The sequence below is a fragment of the Schistocerca serialis genome, chromosome 4 (genome assembly GCF_023864345.2).
Source record: "Schistocerca serialis cubense isolate TAMUIC-IGC-003099 chromosome 4, iqSchSeri2.2, whole genome shotgun sequence".
In the NCBI taxonomy this organism is placed as follows: Eukaryota; Metazoa; Arthropoda; class Insecta; order Orthoptera; family Acrididae; genus Schistocerca; species Schistocerca serialis.
In genome coordinates, this window is record NC_064641.1 from 347,635,149 (window position 1) to 347,658,628 (window position 23,480).

The following is a 23,480-nucleotide window of genomic DNA, read 5'->3' on the forward strand; positions in this document are numbered from 1 at the left end:
GTTAGTGATATGGGTCTGCAACTCACCCGATTACTACTGTTTCCTTTCTTGGGTATTGGTGTGACTTGTGCAACTTTACAGTCCTTTGGTACGGAGCTTTCTACGAGCGAGCGGGTGTATATGATTGCTAAATACGGAGCTATTGTATCAACATACTCTGAAAGGAACCTGACTGGTAAACAATGACGATTGGACGCCTTGTCGTTCTTAAGTGTTTTAAGCTGCTCCGCTATACCAAATATATTTACTTCTAAGTTACTCATGTTCGACACTTATTGTTGATTCGAATTTTGGAACATTTATTGTGTCTTCTTTTGTGAAGGAAGAATGTTTAGTAACTCTGCTTTAGTGGCATTGCCACAAATAACATCACCATTGTTATTGCGCAGTGAAGGTATTGACTATATATTGCCACTGGCGTACTTTATATACGACCAGAATTTGTTTGTGTTTCCTGCGAGACTTCGAGATAGGGTTTCATTGTGGAAACAATTACGAGTTTTCGCTAAATATCAAGCTTGGGTAAAACTTCGCCAATCTTCGAGATCTTGCGTTCTGTTTAATTTGACATGCTTCTTTCGTTGCTTTTGCAATAGTATTCGGACCTGTTTTTTGCACCGTGGTGGATCAGTAACACCTCTTATTAATTTATTTGGTATATCTCTCAACTGCCATAGCTACAACTTCTTCGAATTTAAACCACATCTGTTCTACGCTTATACAGTCACACAGAAAGGGTTGGAGTCCGTCTCTCAAGAAAGGTGCCAGGCGCATTTTTGTCTCGTTTTTTAAATAGATAAATTTTGCGTATACTTGTGGTAGGATTGGATGGTAAAGTGGTCAGTCTAGCTACAACAGCCTTGTGGTCACTAATCCGTGTGTGTGTCACGATGCTGCTTATTTGGTCAGCGGTATTTGTTGCTGAGAGTTCAAGTTTATTTTCTCAAGCATTTACACTCCTGAAACAGTTGTTCAATACAATTTTCTGACAAGGCAGTTAAGATTTCAGACGACGTTTTGTGCCTACCTCCGACTTTAAACCTATATTTTCGCCAATATATCGATGGCATATTGAAATCACCACCAACTTTAATTGTATATATGAGGCACCTATTTGAAATGATACTCAAGTTTTCTTCGAACTGGTGAGGAACTCTATCATTTGAGTCGGGAAGTCGGTAAAAGGGACCAGTTATTAATTTATTCCGACTTTCAAGCATACCCTCTACCCTTACTAACTCACAGGAACTATCAACTTTAGTTTCACTGCAAGGTAAACTGCTTCTGACAGCAATAAATACTCCACCACCAACTGTATTTCATCTATCCTTACTGAACACGGGTAGGTCCTTCGTAAAAATTTCGGCTAAACTTATTCCCGTCTGAAGCCAGCTTCCAGTAAGTATATATAGAAAGAAAGAGCTTTGTGACTTAACGAACTAAGAAGTGAACTAGATTGTTATTGCACCTAATTAGGAAACGAACTGTTTTCGTTCTTACTGACAACACGAAATAGTTGTTTCTTGGGATGGTATCCATTAGTACCAAACTGTACATGAGGGAAAGATTAAACCTCGAAGTTTACAGTCAAAAGGCTGTAAATATAAGTGAAACGCTGTCTATAACAGTGGCGCCTGAGTGCGATATACTTAATCCAATGTAAATGTCTCATTAAGTGAAAGGTATCATTGGTCTGTATCCGTCAACGTTTTTGATTCGTGATTATGGCTGGTGTTCTAAGGGGAACATTTTAGCGTTCTCTTCTAGACACTGCATGGCTTCTTAGTGATCGTGCTATCTAAATTTCGTTCACAATCCCATACACGGAAATATTTAGGCCTGTGGATAGTAATAAGACTTAATATGCACCCACAGTCAGCTGTCGTGGTAGATGCATTGGACTCCTGTAAGTAGTGGACATTTCTGTGGTCCATTTCAGGATTCCAGGTAGGATTAACTCTTCAGTCGTGCCTTTCATTGACAGTAATGTATTGACACATTCCAAAGCAAATCTCCGTGTTCCGCCCCTGATTTGCCAGTCGGGACAGCCGTGTCACACTCTGCCAGCGGTGGCTGGTGATTGTGGTGTGGAGGGGCAGGGCATGACGTCAGCACACGACACTGCCGGCCATTATTTTATTTTTCCCTGGCAATACTCGGTATTGAACCTAGGTCTTCCACGTGGGAGTCAGATATGCTGACCACTAATCTACAGAGGCGGACTAATGTAGTGGGTATCATGTTATACACCTAAGTGATAGAGAAAATAAGAAATTCTTAATCTTAAATTTCATTTTAGTCGGAATACAAACAGTACATCCAGTTTGAGAATATTTACTTCACTGAGTTTGCTGACAGAAACTTCACCGTTTGAGAAGTAGAAGTCCTTAATCTTCTTAGTGACGAAATCAGCCTCTGGCTCTCCGTCATACGATAAGGACAAGGGAAACAGCCTTTCTCCATCCTGTGTCAAATCTTCCAGTAGCTGTTCATTTGCTATGAAAGCTGAAATGTAGAGCAATTTTTGATGAAAAGTTATTCAATGGACGTATATCATACATTCGTCAATATTTGCAGGGAATCATAAGGCTACGTCATTTCGCTAGTGACATATGAAAATTTTCTCTACTTTAACTGTGTACAGTACTGATGTACTATACTTATGACCACTTAATTTAGAGACAGATACTTAGTAGCGTGTTGCAATTAGTTTCTCCTCCATGGTACCTGCTTTCAGTCGTGCCACGGGTTCCACTATACTGCTCAAGCTTTCCTCTTACCAGCTGAGTTAACCAAGCCTGGGTAGCTCAGGTGGGGAGAGCAATTTCTACGAAAATCAGGATCCAGGTTGAAATCACTGTCCGACGCATAGTTTTAATCTGCTCGGAATTTTGAATCTGCTTTTTCTTTTTCTGGTGATATTTTACCGTTTACTCTAATAATGACAGAGATCTAAATGGAAGAGAAATACTTAGGAGTTAAAATATTGAAGTGTTAGAATTTTTAAAAAAATAATATAAAAACCAGGACATATTACCAATGAAGTCTTAGTGCTATTTCTATTTGATGGGTTATGTTTCCAGTACGGATGAGATCAGAAAACATGGATTCATACAGTTGAAAAAGGCAACGAATCATGAAATAGTATTCAGAGCGGTCAAATTAGATAAAGACACATTATGTGGTTACTGAATTTATTGTCATCATATTACAGACGGAGCAAATATTTCGTAAACAGAGAAAAAACGAAATTAAAAGTCTGAAAATATTGCAGATATCAGTATATTTCTAACCAAAAACAAACATCATGAAGTACACTCGTGAGCCAAAACGTTATGACGACTGTCCACCACGACAACAAGCGCCAGCTGGTGGCGCGGTAAGTATTGTGCTCAAGCGTAGCAGAGACACTATGTGATCAAAAGTATCCGGACACCCCCAAAAACATACGTTTTCATATTAGGTACATTGCATTATGCTGCCACCTGCTGCCAGGTACTCCATATCAGCGACGTCAGTAATCATTAGACATCGTAAGAAAGCAGAATAAGGGGTTTCGCGTAATTCACGGGCATCGAACGTGGTCAGACGATTTGGTGTTTGCGTCATACGTCTGCACGTGAGATTTCCACACGCCTAAACATTCCTAGGTCCATTGTTTCCGATGTGGTAGTGAAGTGGAAACGTGAAAGGACACATAAAGCACAGAAGCGTACAGGCCGACCTCATCTGTTGACTGACAGAGATCGCCAACAGTTGAAGAGGGTCGTAATATGTAAAAGGCAGACATCTCTCCAGACCATCACACAGGAATTCCAAACTGCATCAGGATCCACTGCAAGTACTATGACAGTTCAGCGAGTGGTGAAAAAACTTGGATTACATGGTCGAGCGGCTGTTCATAAGCCACACTTCACGTCGGTAAATGGCAAACGACATGTCGCTTGGTGTAAGTAGCGTAAACATTTTACAGTTGAACAATGGGAAAACGTTGTGTGGAGTAACGAATCACGGTAAACAATGTGACGATCCGAGTGGCAGGATGTCGGAATGGCGAATGCCCGGTGAATGTCATCTGCCAGCGTGTGTAGCGTCAACAGTAAAATTCGGAGGCGATGGTGTTATGGCGCGGTCGTGATTTTCAAGGAGGGAGCTTGCACCCCTTGTTTTGCGTGGCGCTATCACTGCATAGGCCTACATTAAAGTTTTAAGCACCTCCTCGCTCCCCACTGTTGAAGAGCAATTTGGGGATGGCGGTTGCATCTTTCAACACGATCGAGCACCTGTTCATAGTGCACGGCCTGTGGTGGAGAGGTTACAAGACAATAACATCCCTGTAATGTACTGGCGTGCACAGAGTCCTGACCTGAATCCTATAGAACACCTTTGGGATGTTTTGGGGCGTCGACTTTGTGCCATGCCTCACCGACCGACATCGAAATCTCTCCTCAGTGCAGCACTCCGTGAAGAATGGGCTACCATTCCCCAAGAAAGCTTCCAGCACCTGATTGCACGTATGCCTGCGAGAGCGGAAGCTGTATCATGGCTAAGGGTGGCCAACACCATACTGAATTCCAACATTACCAATGGAGGGCGCCACGAAATTGTAAGACATTTTCAGCCAGGTGTCTGGGTGCTTTTGATCACATAGTTTATCATTCTAGTGACGACGTGGGCCGCAAAGGGGAAAAGTATCTGCCACTTTGACAAAAGGGAGATAGTTATGGCCCGGCTCCCGGGAAACGGCGAAGTTTATCTACTGTTCGTGAACTACTGTCGTGAGCATTCTCGAGGTGTGTGATAAAAGTAATGAGAGTAACAACACTGCGAGCGGTGTTACTCTACTTGTGCAGACATGTGTGTTCATTCCTTCGAGATGTTCATTCCAAGTTTTAGTTCGTACAGACATTAGTGACTCTTTACAGCGCCGCCAGTGAAGTTGTGTTTGTGTGTGTGTGTGTGTGTATCTGTCAATGTCGCGAAAAAGAAATAGCGAGATTTAGAGCTAAGTTAAGCAATCAAGTTTTGTGTTACTCTTGGGGAATCCGCGACCTAGACCTTTGAAAAGCTGGAACAGGCCTACGGGGAACATTCCTTATCAAGAGCAAAAGTTTCTCCCTGACACAAATCATTTCTGGAAGGCCGAGAATACGCTAAAGACGAACTTCGCTCAGGAAGATCTTTATCTTCAAAAACCGACGAAAACGTGTTCTTGCTCTTGTGAGATCAGGCCGACGTTTAACAATAAGGATGATGGGTGACCTGTAAAACTTCAACACTTTCAGAGTACATAAAATTTTGAAAGAAGATTTGCACGTGCGAAAGGCTTGTGCGAAAGTGATGCTGAAAACCCTCAAAACAGCAGAAGAACAGTGGAAGAAGTGTGTGCGTTTTTTGAGAGGACTGCAAATGACCACTGGTGACGATTCCTTGAGTTTTGAGTACGATCTTGAGACAAAGTGGCAAAGTCAGGACTGGCACATCCACACATCTCCTCGACCGAAATAGCTCGAATGAGCAAATAAAAGATGAAAATTTGCTTTTTTAAGTGTAGAACGGTTTGTTCATCTAGGACAAACTGTCAACCAAGAGTTTAAAGATGTCCGTGAAAGCCTCAGGGAAAGGGTGAATCGACGCGCGCGGTAGCCTTGAGGTCTGAGGCGGCGTGTCACCGTTCGCGCGGCTCCACCCGTCGGGTTCGAGTCCTCCCTCGGGAATGGATGTGTGTGTTGTCCTTAGCACAGGTTAGTTTAAGTTAGATTAAGTAGTGTGTAAGCATAGGTAACGATGACCTCAGCAGTTTGATCCAATAGTACTTTCCACAAATTCCCAAAGGCTGACTCGAGTGAAACTGGACATTGCAGAAAAGTGAGTGCTGTCTCATGCCAACACCCAATGTCCCCATGTCACAAGGCCACTTCCATCACGGAATTTTTGACCTCTAAAGGCATTCCTACTGTTCCACAGTCCTTCGTATTCAAGTGAACTGTGTCCTTGTGATTTCTTTCTATTCCCGAAACTGAAAAAGTCTTTTGGAAGTCTCGAGAACTTTCAAAGGAACGCGAGCGACATACCAAAGGCCCTGTCAGATGAAGCGTTTCAGCGCTGCTACCAGGACTGGGAAAAACGAACGACTCCGTGTGTGAATGCCTGCCTTAGAGAATTACCTTGCAGGTAGTAATGTTGTAGAGGTCAGAGACTTGTCCAGTCCTTGAAAGCAGGATAGGCAACAATCAGTGGCAGATATGACAGCAGAGTACAATGCTGATGCAACCTAAAGCGTTTTTGAGTATACATTTAAGTGGACATTGTTGAATATACGCCTCCGTAGTAGATGACTCCTATTTGCTTCCACGTTAACTCAACGGTCACGACAATTATGACTGCAATGAGATGGTATCATCGATATTGCACCGTGGATCAATGAAAACGTGTCCCCTGGTCGGATATTACACCAGGTCAGTAGTCATCTCCGGATACATCACCATCCTGACGAACGGCTGTTCGAAACATACATCGTGCCATGTATCGACAGTGACAGGTTTGACAGTGTTATGCCATGAGGACATTTATGTGGGATCCCATGGGAGTTGGTGTAATAATCGAAGGCAACATGACAGCTTTGAATGACAAGAAATTTTGTCACAGTCCAGATGGACCAAATGGATCTGAACACTATGGGACTTAACATCTGAGATCATGAGTCCCCTAGAACTTAGAACTACTTAAACCTAAGTAACCTAAGGACATCACACACATCCATGCCCGAGGCAGGATTCGGACCTGCGACCGTACCGGTCGCGCGGTTCCAGACTATAGCGCCTATAGCCACTCGGCCACTCTGGCCGGCTGTCACAGTCCACTTGCATCCTATGATACTTGGTTTCTTTCACGATGGCGACAGCATCTTCCGGCAGGTTAACTGTCTGTGCTACAGTGGTTTGCGAAGCATGATAGTGTATCAACATTGATGTCTTAGCCATCCAGTTTGCCTGATGTCAATCTGATAGATCAAGTCAGAGACGCTGGCGGACGCTTGGTGCGTGGCACGGACCGCCAGTCCGCAGTTTACGGGAATTGGGTGATCTGTACGTAGATACCTCGTATCACACAGCTCTGGAAAACTACCAACGACGCTTTCGAATCCATGAAATTCAGAATCACTGATTCACTTTCTTGCCTAATCGTACCAACACACTATTAAACGAGTGATCTTAACTGTGTGGCTCATCAGTGAATAACAAAAGGCAGTACGTTCTCACATCTTATTATGAAATGGGGTGTGCAGTTCGAGGATTTTCTTGCAAATAACACAATGTTCCACTGACCCCTTAAGTTTGAAAACATATGCTAGTTTTTGTGATTCAGGAAATGAGACATTAAACCGTCTTCAAACGTTTAGTTGCTAAATTTTCAGCTACCGAAAATATGAAAAAACAAAAAGTAACGTTCCGAAATGAGTGAGTAATAAAGGTTTCATTTTTATCCTCATCACTACTATTTCTTCTTTTCGGCAATTCATAACGTTTCCGATGTCGGTGTAAGCAAAATAGCTTGTATGGTATCTGCATTGAAGGAGCTACCAAAATATTTACCTCGACGAAACTATTAGTATTCCATACCGTAAGCCTTCCAGAATCATCAGCGAGTCAACCTGTAAAAACGAAACCTTACCCGCTGCAAACATGTACCCTTCGTCCTGGGTGGCACCTGTCATCCATGGAATTGCTGTATGAGGCTCCAGTTCAAGTGGATGTTTGGGCAGAAACGAATCTTCTCCTTCACCTTCTATAGCTGGTCGGAAAGGTATGAGTGGGCAGAAGAACCATTCCTACAACAAAGAAACTAACGTTATTTAGGTTTGCATAATCTAGAGTTTTCTCGAAACTTTAAAAGAAATTCAGATGCAATAATAAGTGACCTACTTTGCTATTTTGATCCTGCAGCCATTATGACATGTAGCTGCCAGTGGGCATTGATTCACGTATTGCTGTTACGGCAATCGGTGAAACGCCGCGAGTAATGAGTAGGGGCACTACATCAGTACTGTGCGGATAAGTTGAGAATTTGGGTATGACGGGAGATATGCTAGGACATTCCGTGCAGTTGCGATCGCCATTTTGTCTGGATAGCTCAGTGGTCAGTCGGCTTTTGGCGGCCGTGGTGAGTGGACCTCCGGCGTGTGCTGTGCGCTGCGGTCTGCTGCGTTCCGGTCGGTAAGTCAAGCGTCTGATGCAGTAGTTAGCTGCGTTATTTCAGACTCTTGATGGATTTGTATTAGAAGGAGAGATGAATCAGCCTAATATGCTACTGGACATTAAAATTGCTACACCACGAAGACGGCGTGCTACACACGCGAAATTAACTGACAGGAAGAAAATGCTGTGATATGCAAATGATTAGCGTTTCAGAGCATTCACACAAGGTTGGCGCCGGTGGCAACACCTACAACGTGCTGACATGAGGAAAGTTTCCAACCGATTTCTCATACACAAACAGCAGTTGACCGGCGTTGCCTGGTGAAACGTTTTTGTGATGCCTCGTGTAAGGAGGAGAAATGCGTACCATCACGTTTCCGACTTTGGTGAAGGTCGGATTGTAGCCTATCGCGATTGCGGTTTATCGTATCGCGACATTGCTACTCGTATCGGTCGAGATCCAATGACTCTTAGCAGAATATCGAATCGGTGGGTTCAGGTGGGTAATACGGAACGGCGTGCTGGGGCCCAGCGGCCTCGTATCACTATCAGTCTTGATGACAGGAATCCTATCTGCTTGGCTGTAACGGATCGTGCAGCCACGTCTCGATCCCTGAGTCAACAGACGGGGACATTTGCAAGACAACAACCATCTGCACAACAGTTCGACGACGTTTGCAGCGGCATGGACTATCAGCTCGGAGACCATGGCTGGGGTTACCCTTGACGTTGCATCACAGACAGGAGCGCCAGCGATGGTGTACTCAACGACGAACCTGGGTGCACGAATGCAAAAAGTTATTTTTTCCGATGAATCCAGGTTCTGTTTACAGCATCATGATGGCCGCATTCGTGTTTGGCGACGTCGCGGTAAACGCACATTGGGAGCGTGTATTCGTCATCGCCATACTGGCGTATCACCCAGCGTGATGGTATGGGGTGCCACTGGTTACACGTCTCGGTCACCTCTTGTTCACATTGGCGGCACTTTGAACAGTGGACGTTGCATTTCGGATGTGTTACGACATGTGGCTCTACTCTTCATTCGATCCCTGCGAAACCCTACATTTCAGCACGACTGCATGTTGCAGGTCCTGTACCATCATTTCTGGATACAGAAAATGTTCGACTGCTGCCCTGGCCAGCACATTCTCCAGATCTCTCACCAATTGAAAACGTCTGGTCAATGGTGGCCGAGCAACTGGCTCGTCACAATATGCCAGTCACTACTCTAGATGGACTGTGGTATCGTGTTGAAGCTGCATGGACAGCTGTACCTGTACACGTCATCCAATCTCTGTTTGACTCAATTCCCAGGCGTATCAAGGCCGTTATTACGGTCAGAGGTGGTTGTTCTGGGTACTGATTTCTCAGGATCTATGGACCCAAATTGCATGAAAATGTAATCACATGTCTATTAGTCAAATGAATATTCGTTCATAATCTGCATTTCGTCTTGATGTAGCAATTTTAACGATCAGTAGTGTAAAAGAGACACGTTGAAATTCGTGTCTGATCAGAAAGTTCAGAGACCGAATTCATTCGAGATTGAGACATGTCTAGAGAAAGTTGTGAAAATTTCGTTTGAGGATATCGTAGGTATTCACCTTCCAATTGTGAGCAGGATCAAGTACGTAAAGCTTAAAAACACAGAATCGTGTGAGAAAATTGTGGAATCTAGTGGCGGAACATTTAAGTATTAACATCATGATGGCAATATTAGTGAAGTTTGTGTTACGCATGCTGGTTTGGATTAAGGACTGTCCGTATCTTGGAACTGCCATTTGAAATCACCGCTGAGCACATTAATTCGGTGATAGCTCCTCATGGGAGAATAGTGAGTAATTTTGCAGAAATGTGGTCTGCTGCTTACAAGTTCCCCGGCTTGAATGGTATTAGGCAATTGCGAGTCGATTTACGCAAGCACATACCCTCGTATATAAATGTTTGTGTGATTATCATGCTATAGTAACATATGGTGGGCAGACAAGAACCTGCGCGTCGTTCGGCGGTACAGGCCATGTCCGCTCGCAGCCGACACAACGGCGACTGGCCCGGCCCAGATACCTGCGGGCGAAGCTTGAGACTCCCTGCTACTGTATGTCAATGTTGCTTTTAACTTATGCACGGTAGCCGCTGGACAGCTACATACGCGACACGCTCCTGGCGCTACCCAGGATGACGCTGCTCTCGTCAATGAATTGATAACGGACGTTAACGACTCGACAGCGACAGCACAAACAAAGCGTCAAGAAAGGGAACCTAATATCACTGTTGAAGTATGACAAACCCCGGAACCGACTGAAGTCTTTCAGAAGGAGCAGACTCCAGAAAACAACAAGGAAACCGAGCCACCACTTTCCAGCGAACAGGACCGAGCGCAAGAAACATACGAGGCAATGGAAAACGCTGAAATCTCCCCAAGAGGCAGTCCTACAAGAAGGCATAAAAAAGGGGGACTAGCTCACAGGGGTGCTGAAGAACTGGCACCGCCCTTACGAGAAAAAGCAAAGCAGATTAGCAACAAACTACATGAAGAACCACATAGTAATCCGGTTCTGAGTATGCATGCATCTGACCCATCACAAACCAAATCAAGTACACCATGTCACATGTCAACGGACCATTTTTCACACGAAAGATTGAAGCTGATAGCAAAATGTGATACAGAGAAGGTTCTCGCTGAGACTAGAAATGCAGAAAAAGACACGTCTAGAGATAATCAACACAAAAATGGGGCTGAGGAATCGGACGAAATGAACCAAGACGAAGAAATGAATGAAACTGGAGGAACGGGACAGATTTCTGCCCGGCAAGATGAATCGAACACGATGGATAAAACATTGACGGAACATAATGTGAAAAAGGATATAAGTCCGACAGCACTTCTTAAGACGAACATTGACTTCGATAATGAATAAGACAATATGATCGCTGCACATGCTTTCAAAATCGCCACGTTGAATGTTAATAAGAAACGTTCCTCCTTACATTTGCAACATCTCCAAGACTTCCTATAAGCAGCTGACGTTGATGTACTACTGTTGCAGAAAGTAACAGATATTAAATTAGAAAAGATACTTGGGTACAACGCCATAACTAACCCTGGTATCGGTGCAGAACTGGGAACCGCCATTCTTACGAAAGAAGGCATCCGTGACACACAAACAGTAAAGCTTGCAAACAGTAGAGGAACTGCAGTGACTGTTAATAAAGTCCGCATCATCAACGTTTAGGCACCATCTGGCAACGATAACAGGCATGCTAGAGCGGATTTTTTAAAAAGTTAAATCGTTCATCTATTCTGTACACATCAAGATTATGTAATCCTAGCCGGCGATTTTAATTCTGCCCTTAGCCCGAAAGACCAGACACCGAATTTCAAGTCCTTAGAGTGGTTCAAATGGCTCTGAGCACAATGGGAGTTAATATCTGTGGTCATCAGTCGCCTAGAACTTAGAACTACTTAAAAGTAACTAACCTAAGGAGATCACACACATCCATGCTCGAGGCAGGATTCGAACCTGCGACCAGAGCGGTCACGTGGTTCCAGACTAACAAGTCCTTAGAACTTGCAGTTAGCCGACACCTGGGAACATACACATGGCGCACAGCCCGGTTTTACATATTTTACCAGCCACTCAGCGAGCAGGCTGGTCAGGATTTACGTGTCGTCCAACCTAAAGAACCATGTACTCCCGTCTGAGGTCTGGTCCACTATGATTTCTGATCATGCCGCGTATATCACCACAATAAATTTACAAAAACGAGAGACTTACCGAGCCAGGGGCTTAAGAAAACTCAACGTTACACATCTACAAGATGAGGAATGTCATGTGGCATTTACTAATGTATGAAAGGAATGCGAAAAACTATTCCCGCTATACAGTTCTACCAAAGCTTGGTGACTATAATGTGCTAAGCCTAAAATAAGAAGAATGTTGAAGAACAACTCACGACAGAAAAGCTGCTGGATTAAATAGATGACTGAGTTTTATTTTAGCTGCCTTAGAGGCCTATACACCCTGGACACATGATTAATAGAGGAGTATACACGGATTCAGAAAAAGCTAAACTCTTAGCACTGAAGCGGCGACGGTCAGAAGGTTTCAAAATCAGAGCAAGGATACAAAACATTGTAGAAGTGGAAGAAATTGCTATGTATCACGTAATGGGTAAGAATAAGAGAGGAAACAGAAAAATATTGACAGAAGTTACCTGATGGGACCAGTCTCACAAAACAGAGTGAAATTCAAGAGGCAGTTCATAAATATATCTCAGACATCATGTCCAACAAACGTACAAACGACGGGGCGCGGCGAGACCTTGTAAGGAACGTCTTCAGGCAGAATTATCACAGAGTAAGTATGAAACCTCACGGCTGAAATAGAGGAGGACGAACTGTAAGATGCAATAGCAGAGTCCCAAAACATAAATCGCCAGGATCTGATTTGTTCCGGCCACAAATAAAAGCAAGCTATGCATGTTCAACGCACTCATGAACGGACATTTCCAAAAAATTTCCTGAAGGGAGTATAGTTCTAAATCCTAAAATCTCACTTAGCAAAGGAATAGGAAACCTTCGTCCAGTAACATCACTCAACAGTGATTACAAAATTACAGCCCGCTTAACAGCAAGAAGATAAAATGGTTATTAACTCTATAACTGGCCCGTACCAAACATTATTAGGCAAAGACAGAAATACCTATCAGAATATATGCGAATATAGGGATATAATATCTACCGCAAATGTCTGCCGAATAAAATGTGCATTAGTGTCATTAGACTTCGAGAAGGCGTTTGACAGAGTAGATCATAAGTATCTCCTCGGAATCATGGAACTGAAGATTATTCAGCAAATATTAAAAAAAAAAAAAACTGTGTAGCACGAATACTGATGAACGGACAACTAAGCACAGAGATTGAGATGACTGGATCCGTACGACGAGGTTGCCCAAAGTCAATGGCCCTTTTCGCAATAGCAATAGAACCTCTCCTCGTGACACTCACGCATCATCTACAAGGATTGCATATCAACCGCAGAGAAAATAGTGTGTAACGCTTATGCGGATGATCTGGGCGCCCTGGTCTTAGATGAAAATGAGGTGGCAAAAGCTCTTCAGATTGTACACACATATGAACTTCCCTCTGGCGCCAAACTAAATAAGGAAGGCGGGCATCATGAACGTAGGCATAGGAATACGCATTCAGGGACAGTTGACGGAAGTACAACCTGAAATGTTTGGGTATTGAATTTAGGAGCAACATGCAACACACCATTACCATCAATTACAAAAAAATACTTGCAATCATACGAGTATCTGTACAGGGGAGCGGTATGAGGCAACTCGACGAGATACAATGCTCCCCACAAGGAAAGGAGGCTTAAATCTCGTTGATGCCAGTTACAGGTCACGAGCGTTATACGTGTGTTGAATGTACAAGCCATGGAAGCAGCTGCTGGACAGCTTAACGGCCCACTTGCTGAATGAAATTGCTTCTGCAAGCATGCAACCGCCAACAGATGTGCAGCATATACCAACTAGTCTTTGCAACTTAAAAGCTTTTCTCGTTGAAGACAGTCATATTTCATCGATGCTCTCAGAACAGCAATTGACGAAAGTAAAGGACAGCTATACATATTTGATGAAAGCTAAGGAAGAAAATATCATTGAAAGAAAATACCCTAACAACGACTGGTCAGCAATTTGGAAAAAACATCCACGATCGGAACTTTCCCTCTAAAGTGAAACCAACTTGGTATAATGCAGTCAGCAAGGAAATATCAACTAATTCCAAACTGCATGCTATACATCTCAGAAATTCGCCCATGAGCGCGTCATACAACCTTCTTGATACTGCAGAACACAGATTTGTGTTTGAAAAAGTCAGAGAAATTTGGCAAATAGTTAAGCAAAAGTTAGCGACTGTCACAGAACATCTCCAACCATCTTCACCGCCGCAGATTTTCTGACTCCAGACGCAGTGCCATATCATAATGCGAAAAGAAACGCTGTTAACTGGCTAAAAAATAATTTAAGCACGCTTCTTAAATAGAATCACGGAATAAAATGCTACAGGAGAACAATAATAGATAAAGATTGGTATGGACTTCTGACATGATAGTGTTGCATGATTACAGATAACTGACACAACAATGTGGTAGATCCTTTCACGAGACATTCCAGAAAAGATATAAAGTCAGTGGCAAGAAGCACAGGACCAAATACTCATGAAGAAATTAGTCGAAACATTTCCTTTATTTTAGTTTTTAATCTCCTTATGTGTTGAGAAATTTTATGTTCTAAAATAGCTTTAACTTCAAGGGGATACCAGATTTAATTTTTTTTTTCCTATGAAGATGAGAGACTTCATGTTCATTTTATTTTAATATACTTGTCTTTCCATTCTCAAGAGCAAGATTAATTTCATTTAATTAATATTAAGGAGAAATATTTATCTCCTTTATGTTAGCAACAGTGGTTAAGGCTGTGAGGTAACGGGCAAGTTGCGGCGCCCTGGAAGTTTTGTATGTTCGGAGTTGGGCGGCCGCTCAGACAGCCGGGGCGTTAGCCAGACGAGAGGGGTAGCTCCAGCGCATGGTCCAGCCGCGTGGCTGAGACTTCCGCTGTGACGAGGACGGTGCTTTGTGTCGATGAAGGAGATGGCTATGCCGGGAGCGCCGAAGATTGCGGACTTTGTGAAACCATCATGGCAGACATTTCACAGTTCGTATAGAAATTAATAATCGCTAGATGAATCACGATACCTCAAAAAGAAACATAAACATTACTGTTATTTGCACGACGATTCAGATGGGTCATCAGATTTTCAATATATCTATTAGTTTCAAGTTTAGTATCTGACTGTAAATTAGACAAGCAACCCCCAACAACGAATTTCCAAAATGTAAAAGGTTCGTCCGATTTCGTCGATCGATGTGTCTTTAGAAAGCTATTAGTGTAAACCTAAATTAGTATGAATTATAGGCATGTAACTTGAATAGTTCATGAGTTATTGGAGGTCAAAGTGGCCGATTACTATTGATCACGTCAAGCCATAAGTACTCCACAGTTACACGTAAAAACGGTAGCAGCATGCTTCTTGTTGTTGTGGTTTTCAGTCCTGAGACTGGTTTGATGCAGCTCTCCATGCTACTCTATCCTGTGCAAGCTTCTTCATCTCCCAGTACCTACTGCAATCTACATCCTTCTGAATCTGCTTAGTGTATTCATCTCTTGGTCTCCCTCTACGATTTTACCCTCTACGCTGCCCTCCAACGCTAAATTGGTGATCCCTTGATGCCTCATAACATGTCCTACCAACCGATCCCTTCTTCTAGTCAAGTTGTGCCACAAACTCCTCTTCTCCCCAATTCTATTCAATACCTCCTCATTAGTTATGTGATCTACCCATCTAATGTTCAGCATTCTTCTGTAGCACCACGTTTCGAAAGCTACTATTCTCTTCTTGTCTAAACTATATATCGTCCATGGTTCACTTCCATACATGGCTACGCTCCATACAAATACTTTCAGAAACGACTTCCTGACTCTTAAATCTATACTCGATGTTAAAAATTTCTCTTCTTCAGAAACGCTTTCCTTGCCATTGCCAGTCTACATTTTATATCCTCTCTACTTCGACCATCATCAGTTATTTTGCTCCCCAAATAGCAAAACTCCGTTACTACTTTAAGTGTCTCATTTCCTAATCTAACTCCCTCAGCATCACCCGACTTAATTCGACTACGTTCCATTATCCTCGTTTTGCTTTTGTTGATGTTCATCTTATACCCTTCTTTCAAGACACTGTCCATTCCGTTCAACTGCTCTTCTAAGTCCTTTGCTGTCTCTGACAGAATTACAATGTCATCGGCGAACGTCAAAGTTTTTATTTCTTCTCCATGGATTTTAATACCTACTCCGACATTTTCTTTTGTTTCCTTCACTGCTTGCTCAATATGCAGATTGAATAGCATCGGGGAGAGGCTACAACCCTGTCTCACTTCCTTCTCAACCAATGCTTCCCTTTAATGTCCCTCGACTCATATAACTGCCATCTTGTTTCTGTACAAATTGTAAATAGCCTTTCGCTCCCTGTATTTTACCCCTGCCACCTTCAGAATTTGAAACAGAGTATTCCAGTTAACGTTGTCAAAAGCTTTCTCTAAGTCTACAAATGCTATAAACGTAGGTTTGCCTTTCCTTAATCTTTCTTCTAAGATAAGTCGTAGGGTCAGTATTGCCTCACGTGTTCCAACATTTCTACTGAATCCAAACTGATCTTCCCCGAGGTCAGCTTCTACAGTTTTTCCATTCGTCTGTAAAGAATTCGAGTTAGTATTTTGCAGCCGTGACTTATCAAACTGATAGGTCGGTAATTTTCACATCTCTCAACACGTGCTTTCTTTGGGATTGGAATTATTATATTCTTCTTGAAGTCTGAGGGAATTTCGCCTGTCTCATACATCTTGCTCACCAGATGGCAGAGTTTTGTTAGGCCTGGCTCTCCCAAGGCTGTCAGTAGTTCTAATGAAACGTTGTCTACTCCCGGGGCCTTGTTTCGACTTAGGTCTTTCAGTGCTCTGTCAAACTCTTCACGCAGTATCATATCTCCCATTTCATCTTCATCTACCTCCTCTTCCATTTCCATAATATTGTCCTCAAGAACATCGCCCCTGTATAGACCCTCTATATACTCCTTCCACCTTTCTGCTTTCCCTTTTTTGCTGAGCTCTTGATATTCATGCAAGTGGTTCTCTTTTCTCCAAAGGTCTCTTCAATTTTCCTGTAGGCAGTACCTATCTTACCCCTTGTGAGATAAGCCTCTACATCCTTACATTTGTCCTCTAGCCATCCCTGCTTAGCCATTTTGCACTTCTTGTCGATCTCATTTTTGCGACGTTTGTATTCCTTTTTGCCTGCTTCACTTACTGCTTTTTGTGTTTTCTCGTATTATCAATTAAATTCAGTGTCTCTTCTGTTACCCAAGGATTTCTACTAGCCCTCGTCTTTTTATCTACTTGATCCTCTGTTGTCTTCACTATTTCATTCCTCATTCTTCTTCTACTGTATTTCTTTCCCCCATTCCTGTCAATTGTTCCCTTATGCTCTCCCTGAAACTCTGTACCTTCAGCTTTAATCAACAGTTCATAACCAATAGATTGTGGTCAGAATCCACATCTGCCCCTGCATGCTTACAAAAAATATATTTATTCATCTATGTCTTTGTTTGTGTCAGATATATGCTATTCATGAAGAAATTGTTTAAATATTACTGTGTTTTAGAAAGCACAGAGACATTAGGCTACTGTCTTACTTTTGCTTGGTATTTCTTTGATATATATTTATTTAATTCGTTTATGTATTTAATAATGTATGTTAGAGCGTGTTTATGGTCGAGTCATAGCAACATGTATTTAATGTCAAGTTATTTAAACGTAACTCCAGTATTTCGTATGTGTTTCAATATGTTTGTGGAGATACGTTGTCTTGGAGACATGGAGGGAGCGCTCTAGCCAATCACAGCGCTCGTTACTAAGAGAGGCGTATGGTGGTTGGGGAGGAGCATCGTTTCTGGAGAGGACACGAGGGAGTTCGGAACAGTGCTGTCGGAGGGGGAGTATGGCACAGGGCGCGGGAGTGAGTGCTGGACTCGGACAGTACAGCACGACGGAAGTTGTTAAGCAGTAGCTATCTTTAAACTTTCATGGAAATAGTCTGTGTGAAGCTGCCAGTGTGATTAGAAACCTGGCGATATATGTAATTGGGAAATATCCAGCCATTTCTCAAGAGGTCATCACAATGTGTTCTACGACCAGAACCTTTGTTCGAATAAGACACCTCAACACATCAGCAAAGGCACAGAGGACCAAACAACAGCAGAAGAAAACAGCACGCCGGTGGAGAGCTTTTGCGGTTCATTCCAGATCCGATTAAAGTATATAAATTCTTCTTCAAATGGCTGAAAATGGGGCGATTAATCGTCTACCTTCCGTTTCATCATGCGTAGTAATGTGACAAGTAACTGGACTCATAGCGTTTCCTTACTATTTAACATCTGCATGAGAAAAGTTTCATACACTATTTCCGATTGTGACGCAAAAACATGTTTACTAAACTGGAGGCTGTTGTGATTGTTGCGTTTACATACGATTGAAAATTGTATAATATTTGGAAACGGACTAAAGGATACCAGGTTTTGAGTTATCTAATAGAAAATATTAAATAACAGAATATACGTGTTAAGGGGGCACAATCAATAGTTTTTTCATTACAAGAAAGACAACCAAAGAGTTTCGTAGTCTTAGTAAGTAGTTACATTCAGTCCCTGTATAGGTAAACTTCTATCGAACCCATTACTGGTTACATTGCCCTTCAGTTTTAGTAGATTAACGTTGGTATGCGAGGAATGGCATCATACGCGAACTTGAGAATACGTCTCGCGCTGCTGACGTTTCTCGACAGTGACGTCACGCGGAAGCGCACTACCGCTGTCGAACGCACTGGACGAACCCTCTATGTAGGAACCTTGGGCAGAACTGACGAACGGTGAGTCATCCCGACTCAGCTGTCATCGCGACTGCAGGAACCGCCCTAGCACGCCTCCCGTCAGACCCAAATTCTCAACTTACCCACACACTACCAACGCGGGGCGCGTCGCCCGCTATCCTCATTACTGGTGGCGTTTCGAGGATTCCCGTAAAAATTCGGGCCTGGTTGCAACCGCACTGATGAGATCTTTGGTCATCCTTGGCTTAATTGTATACCCCGGTCCAGTCCCAATTTTCAACATTCGCCATTAATTTAAAACAATCACCACACGCAGCCGATGTCTGTAATTCCTTTGTGTCGCAGTGGCAACTGGATCAAAAAGTCCGAAAGAACAGACATGACACATATTTTCGAACCATTTGGTTGGTGTTTCAAGATAGGTTTTGTATTGAATTGAATTCATTTATAATTTTAAAGAGGTCTGGGTCATTACACCTCTGAAAATATGCACATGTGGTTTTAGTACCTCGTACCCGTAGTTTTGTTTGTTAACTGAAGCTACTTTATGCTGTGGAGAGAGCGTTTCTCCATCTATTAGTCGTTCAGTTTCGAAGCTAGAGAGTCCATAAAAACAATCAGTCTAAATTGCTGGTCGTTGCGAAATAGCCTAATTACAGTGACCATCTGATACACATTTCATTTAAAAACTGTAATTTCTGATTAGTTAATGTTGTCGTGCCGTTAAGGCCTTATATTGCTATTGTTGTGGACCTGAGAGACTTTGTATTGGTCTCACACAAACTTTTCCAGTGCCTAGCAATAGCACACTAAGTGCACAGGCACACAAAGTATTGGCGTTATGTGCGTTTTATATACTAGGAGTAGAGGTTCATTGCCAGTATGGGTAGTCCAACACTAATTTCTGTGGTAGTAAAATCTCGGTTGTATCTGCCTACCTTGCCTCACTTTTCCTTTTTGGGGATTCTGCTTCACTTTTGACGTTAGCACAGTAGTGAAAGCGTCCTTGGAAACATGTCAGTATTGTCCCTGAACCTGCATTGAATTTTAACAGAAGGAGTTGAAGTAGTTGAAACAAAACAATGTAATCAATTCATTCGTGTTAAAGCCAGTAGTCACACAAATAGTTAGTGTACAAAGATTCGCATAGTTGCGTTGACAGTTCCATTAATGCAAAATACCATTGTTCTTAGGTTTTTCGCAATATAGGACCATCTGATTCATTGACCTAATGGTCAATTATTTCTAGTAGTGCTATAAGAATGTGTTTAATAGCATTGCTCGTAAGAACTAAATGGAAAATGTGGCTGCGATGAGCTATTTGAAAATTATGAGAAAGAACAGTAATGTCACTAACAGTAAAGTGGTGTGTCGTGTTGACGATCTTGTAGTCGTCCACACTCCTCAGGCAGTCGACGAGGGCGGCGCTGGGCTCTGTGGGGCATCCCACCAGGGCTGCCACCTTCTGCGCCTTCTGCAGGCCTCCAGGCAGTGGTACGCCCCAAGGCGTCACGGAAACGCCACTCTGCGAGATCGCCCGGTGGAAAAGACCTGATGGATAAACAGCACACACAAGTCATTGCAGCAGCTTCCGATGACAAATGCATATAGACTGTCTTAGCAATTCCTCTCACCCATTAGTTTATTCTGTGTAAACACCCAAAATTTAATTAACTGGTCGAGATACTTCTAACAACCGACATTGTTGTGTGCTCAATATTTACAAACTGAGACAATGAGATTGAAATTTTGCTTTGAATTTGAGTAACGATATTCGACAGTCCTCGAAAGCAGGAATGTAGTGTGAAATATGTCTTTTTAAGATTTGTAGTAACACTCTGCAATAAAAAATAAAAATTGGCCAGATGCTATTAGGACTTTCGCTCCGACGGTTCCGTACATTCTTAATTATTTGTATGAACATTTCATCGCTCCTGCAAATCAAGATCTCGAAGATTTTTTCTGTTATCGACATAGATACTGGTAAGACGTCAGTTGCTGGAATTCCATGTCTTTCGACAATCTTTTAATTTTAAGTCTAAAGTCGGATAACAAACGACAGAATATATATTTTATTTTCGTCTGCTGTAATTACAAATTAACAATTGTCGGATTTTTTATTGATTTTTGCTGCGAAAACTTGCTTCTTGCCATATTTCGTGACACTAGGTCAACGGGGAGTACCCAACAAGTTTTCATGAGTGAATTTGCGAGTAATAGAATATGTGACTTAAATGGCCATATTTTTTAAGGCCTCTACGTAGAATCTCAGGTGTTAACAGAATCCTCTTTCAGTTCTTGGTAGAACAACATTATAATAAATGAAAAGCACCAGTTTGCTTTTGTTCTACAATATTACTTTCATTGTTAACCGGTTTTCGGCTTACAAGGCCATCTTCAGATTTTTACTGAGTATTATCACCAAAGAAGTTACAATATTTGCAAATAACTTTGGAAGAGAAGTAACACGTCTAGACTGAAGTAGGAACATACAGTAAGTAATATTTTTGACAGTGTGGTGGTAATGCAACGAAAAAGTAAAATTTGAACAGTACATAAATAACAGTGGAGTAGTACTCCATTGTTAATTATGTACTATTCAACAAAGGAAATGCAAGGGCGAATTACTGTAGCCAACATTATTAAGGGGTGTGTAATAGATGACAAAAGGCAGAGATCCCACAAAAGTGATCAGGGAATAATTAGAACAGTCAATAATGAATTAGATGAAGAAAAATCACAAATTCTCAATGCAGACAAAGTCAGTTTTCCTGTTACCCTTACTAAAGACGAGTGCATAGAGGAAACAGAAAGGTTTTTAGAAGATAATCAAATATTCTATATTCCTAAGGATCCCTCCTGATAAATACCAGGACTAAACTAAAGAAGCGGTTCACAAATATTTTTCTATATTTTCAGATTTTCGAAAGAAAGAGTGTATAGTCATGAAACCAGTGCTTCTAAACTTAGAATTCAACCCAATCATTTAAGTCAAAAATTGATTCAGCTCACAACAGAAATCTAATCATTTATAAACAGCCATGTGCTAAAAATGCAACGGAACTAGAACTGCTTATCCAAGACACTGGAGTCTCAGTTGAGGCCAAAGTGCTGTTATTAATTGTGACTAATATATATACAAATTTACTAGTTGAGGAAAAAATTAAAATTTAAAAAAAATACTCTAATGACATACAATAAATTGAATAGCCACCAACTTGTGGAGCTGCGTGATCTTGATACAGTTTCCTCTCGAAATTATTTTTCATGCAATTGGGTACAATGGTTCAAATGGCTCTGAGGATTATGGGACTTAACATCTGAGGACATCCGTCCCCCAGAACATAGAACTACTTAACCCTAACTAACCTAACGACATTACGCACATCCATACCCGACACAGGATTCGATCCTGCGACCGTAGCGGTCGCGCGGTCCCGGACTGAAGCGCCTAGAACCGCTCGGCCACGCCGGCTGGCATGCAATTGGGTCTTCTATAAACAACCTTTTGGCTTAATAATGCATAACTGCCTGGTGAGGACTCTAGGAAACATTTCCATGGATGATCTTAGGAAAAAAAATTGTCCAGTGAGTTACAGGCACTGAGTAGTAACATCATCTATTACAAAGAAATATGTCGATGACACACTTACACTGTTCAGCGGAAGCAGATCAGTCAGTCAAAGTTTACATGACAAGTTTAATGAACTGCGTCCTAATATCAGCTTCACAATTGAAATATAAAAGAGAAACACTACCAGTTTTCTTTGTATGAGGATAACCAGACTTAACAGGAAGCATTAACAAAACATATTAGAAAAGCTACGACTACAGATGTTGTCATATGTGAGTCTTCATGTTATACATTTTCCATGCCATGCTCCATACGTTGTTTAGATCTTCCATGTCTAAGAAGCGCATAGATAACTCAACATCTTACAGCATGTGGCTACTAGCAGTGGGTATGAATCTACAGTAATGGATAAACTACTCAAGAAAACAAGGAGACCCGATGACAGTCTGATGATACACTGAAACTGATCATCACCAACAAAAATTACTGATACAGCCGTCCATTTCATAGTGTAATTTATAAAACAATTACAGTGGAATGTAGTCGAACTAAATCAGGTGATGTCAAGGAAATAGAGATTTGGAGAAGAGACAGTAAAAGTAGTATATGAGATTTACTACTTGAGTAGTAAAATAAATGATGAAGGCAGAAACTGTGAGGTTATAAACTGGGGCTGATAATAGTACGAATATAAGAAATTTGTTAAGATATAATAAAAATGTAAGTGATAGGGAATGTTTCCTTTGCGTATAAAAATGTCTGGAGAGTAACCTTGTACGGAAGTGACAATACTTTTAATTAAAGTCAAGAAATAATTCGCTAAACTACCACACACGAATTGAATCCCGATGGTTCTTCATGTTTACTGTGGCGATGGCATTCCGGTTCTCCATTCTGGTTCCGTGTTTGGAGACTCACCTCTGGAGAGTGGGGACAGCATGTGGTAGTGTACGCTGGCGCCACCTGCACTCTCGCCAAAGATGGTCACACTGCCGGGGTCGCCGCCAAACGCCTCGATGTTCTCTCTGACCCACCTGAGAGCCGCCACCTGGTCCTTCAGGCCAAAGTTTCCTGGGGATGCAGCGTCTTCTGTACTCAGGAAACCTTCGAAATAAAACGATCCTTTTCAGCTAGAGTTATCACAACGCTATTTACCAGAATGAATTTGTAGAAGAAACAGTCATTTATTCTAT

General features: G+C 42.1%; 1 protein-coding gene across 1 annotated transcript in view; it reads right to left on the reverse strand.

Annotated features, from left to right (window-relative positions):
• The window catches only part of LOC126474116 (esterase E4-like), a 61,475-nt gene that overhangs the window by 17,363 nt on the left and 20,632 nt on the right, over positions 1-23,480 (reverse strand). Inside the window, exons 4-7 of the mRNA XM_050101542.1 lie at positions 23,206-23,391; positions 20,071-20,264; positions 7,675-7,831; positions 2,339-2,505 (exon numbers count right to left, since the gene is read on the reverse strand). Of these exons, the coding sequence (XP_049957499.1) occupies positions 2,339-2,505; positions 7,675-7,831; positions 20,071-20,264; positions 23,206-23,391 (704 nt within the window). The remainder of the gene's footprint in view (positions 1-2,338; positions 2,506-7,674; positions 7,832-20,070; positions 20,265-23,205; positions 23,392-23,480) is intronic.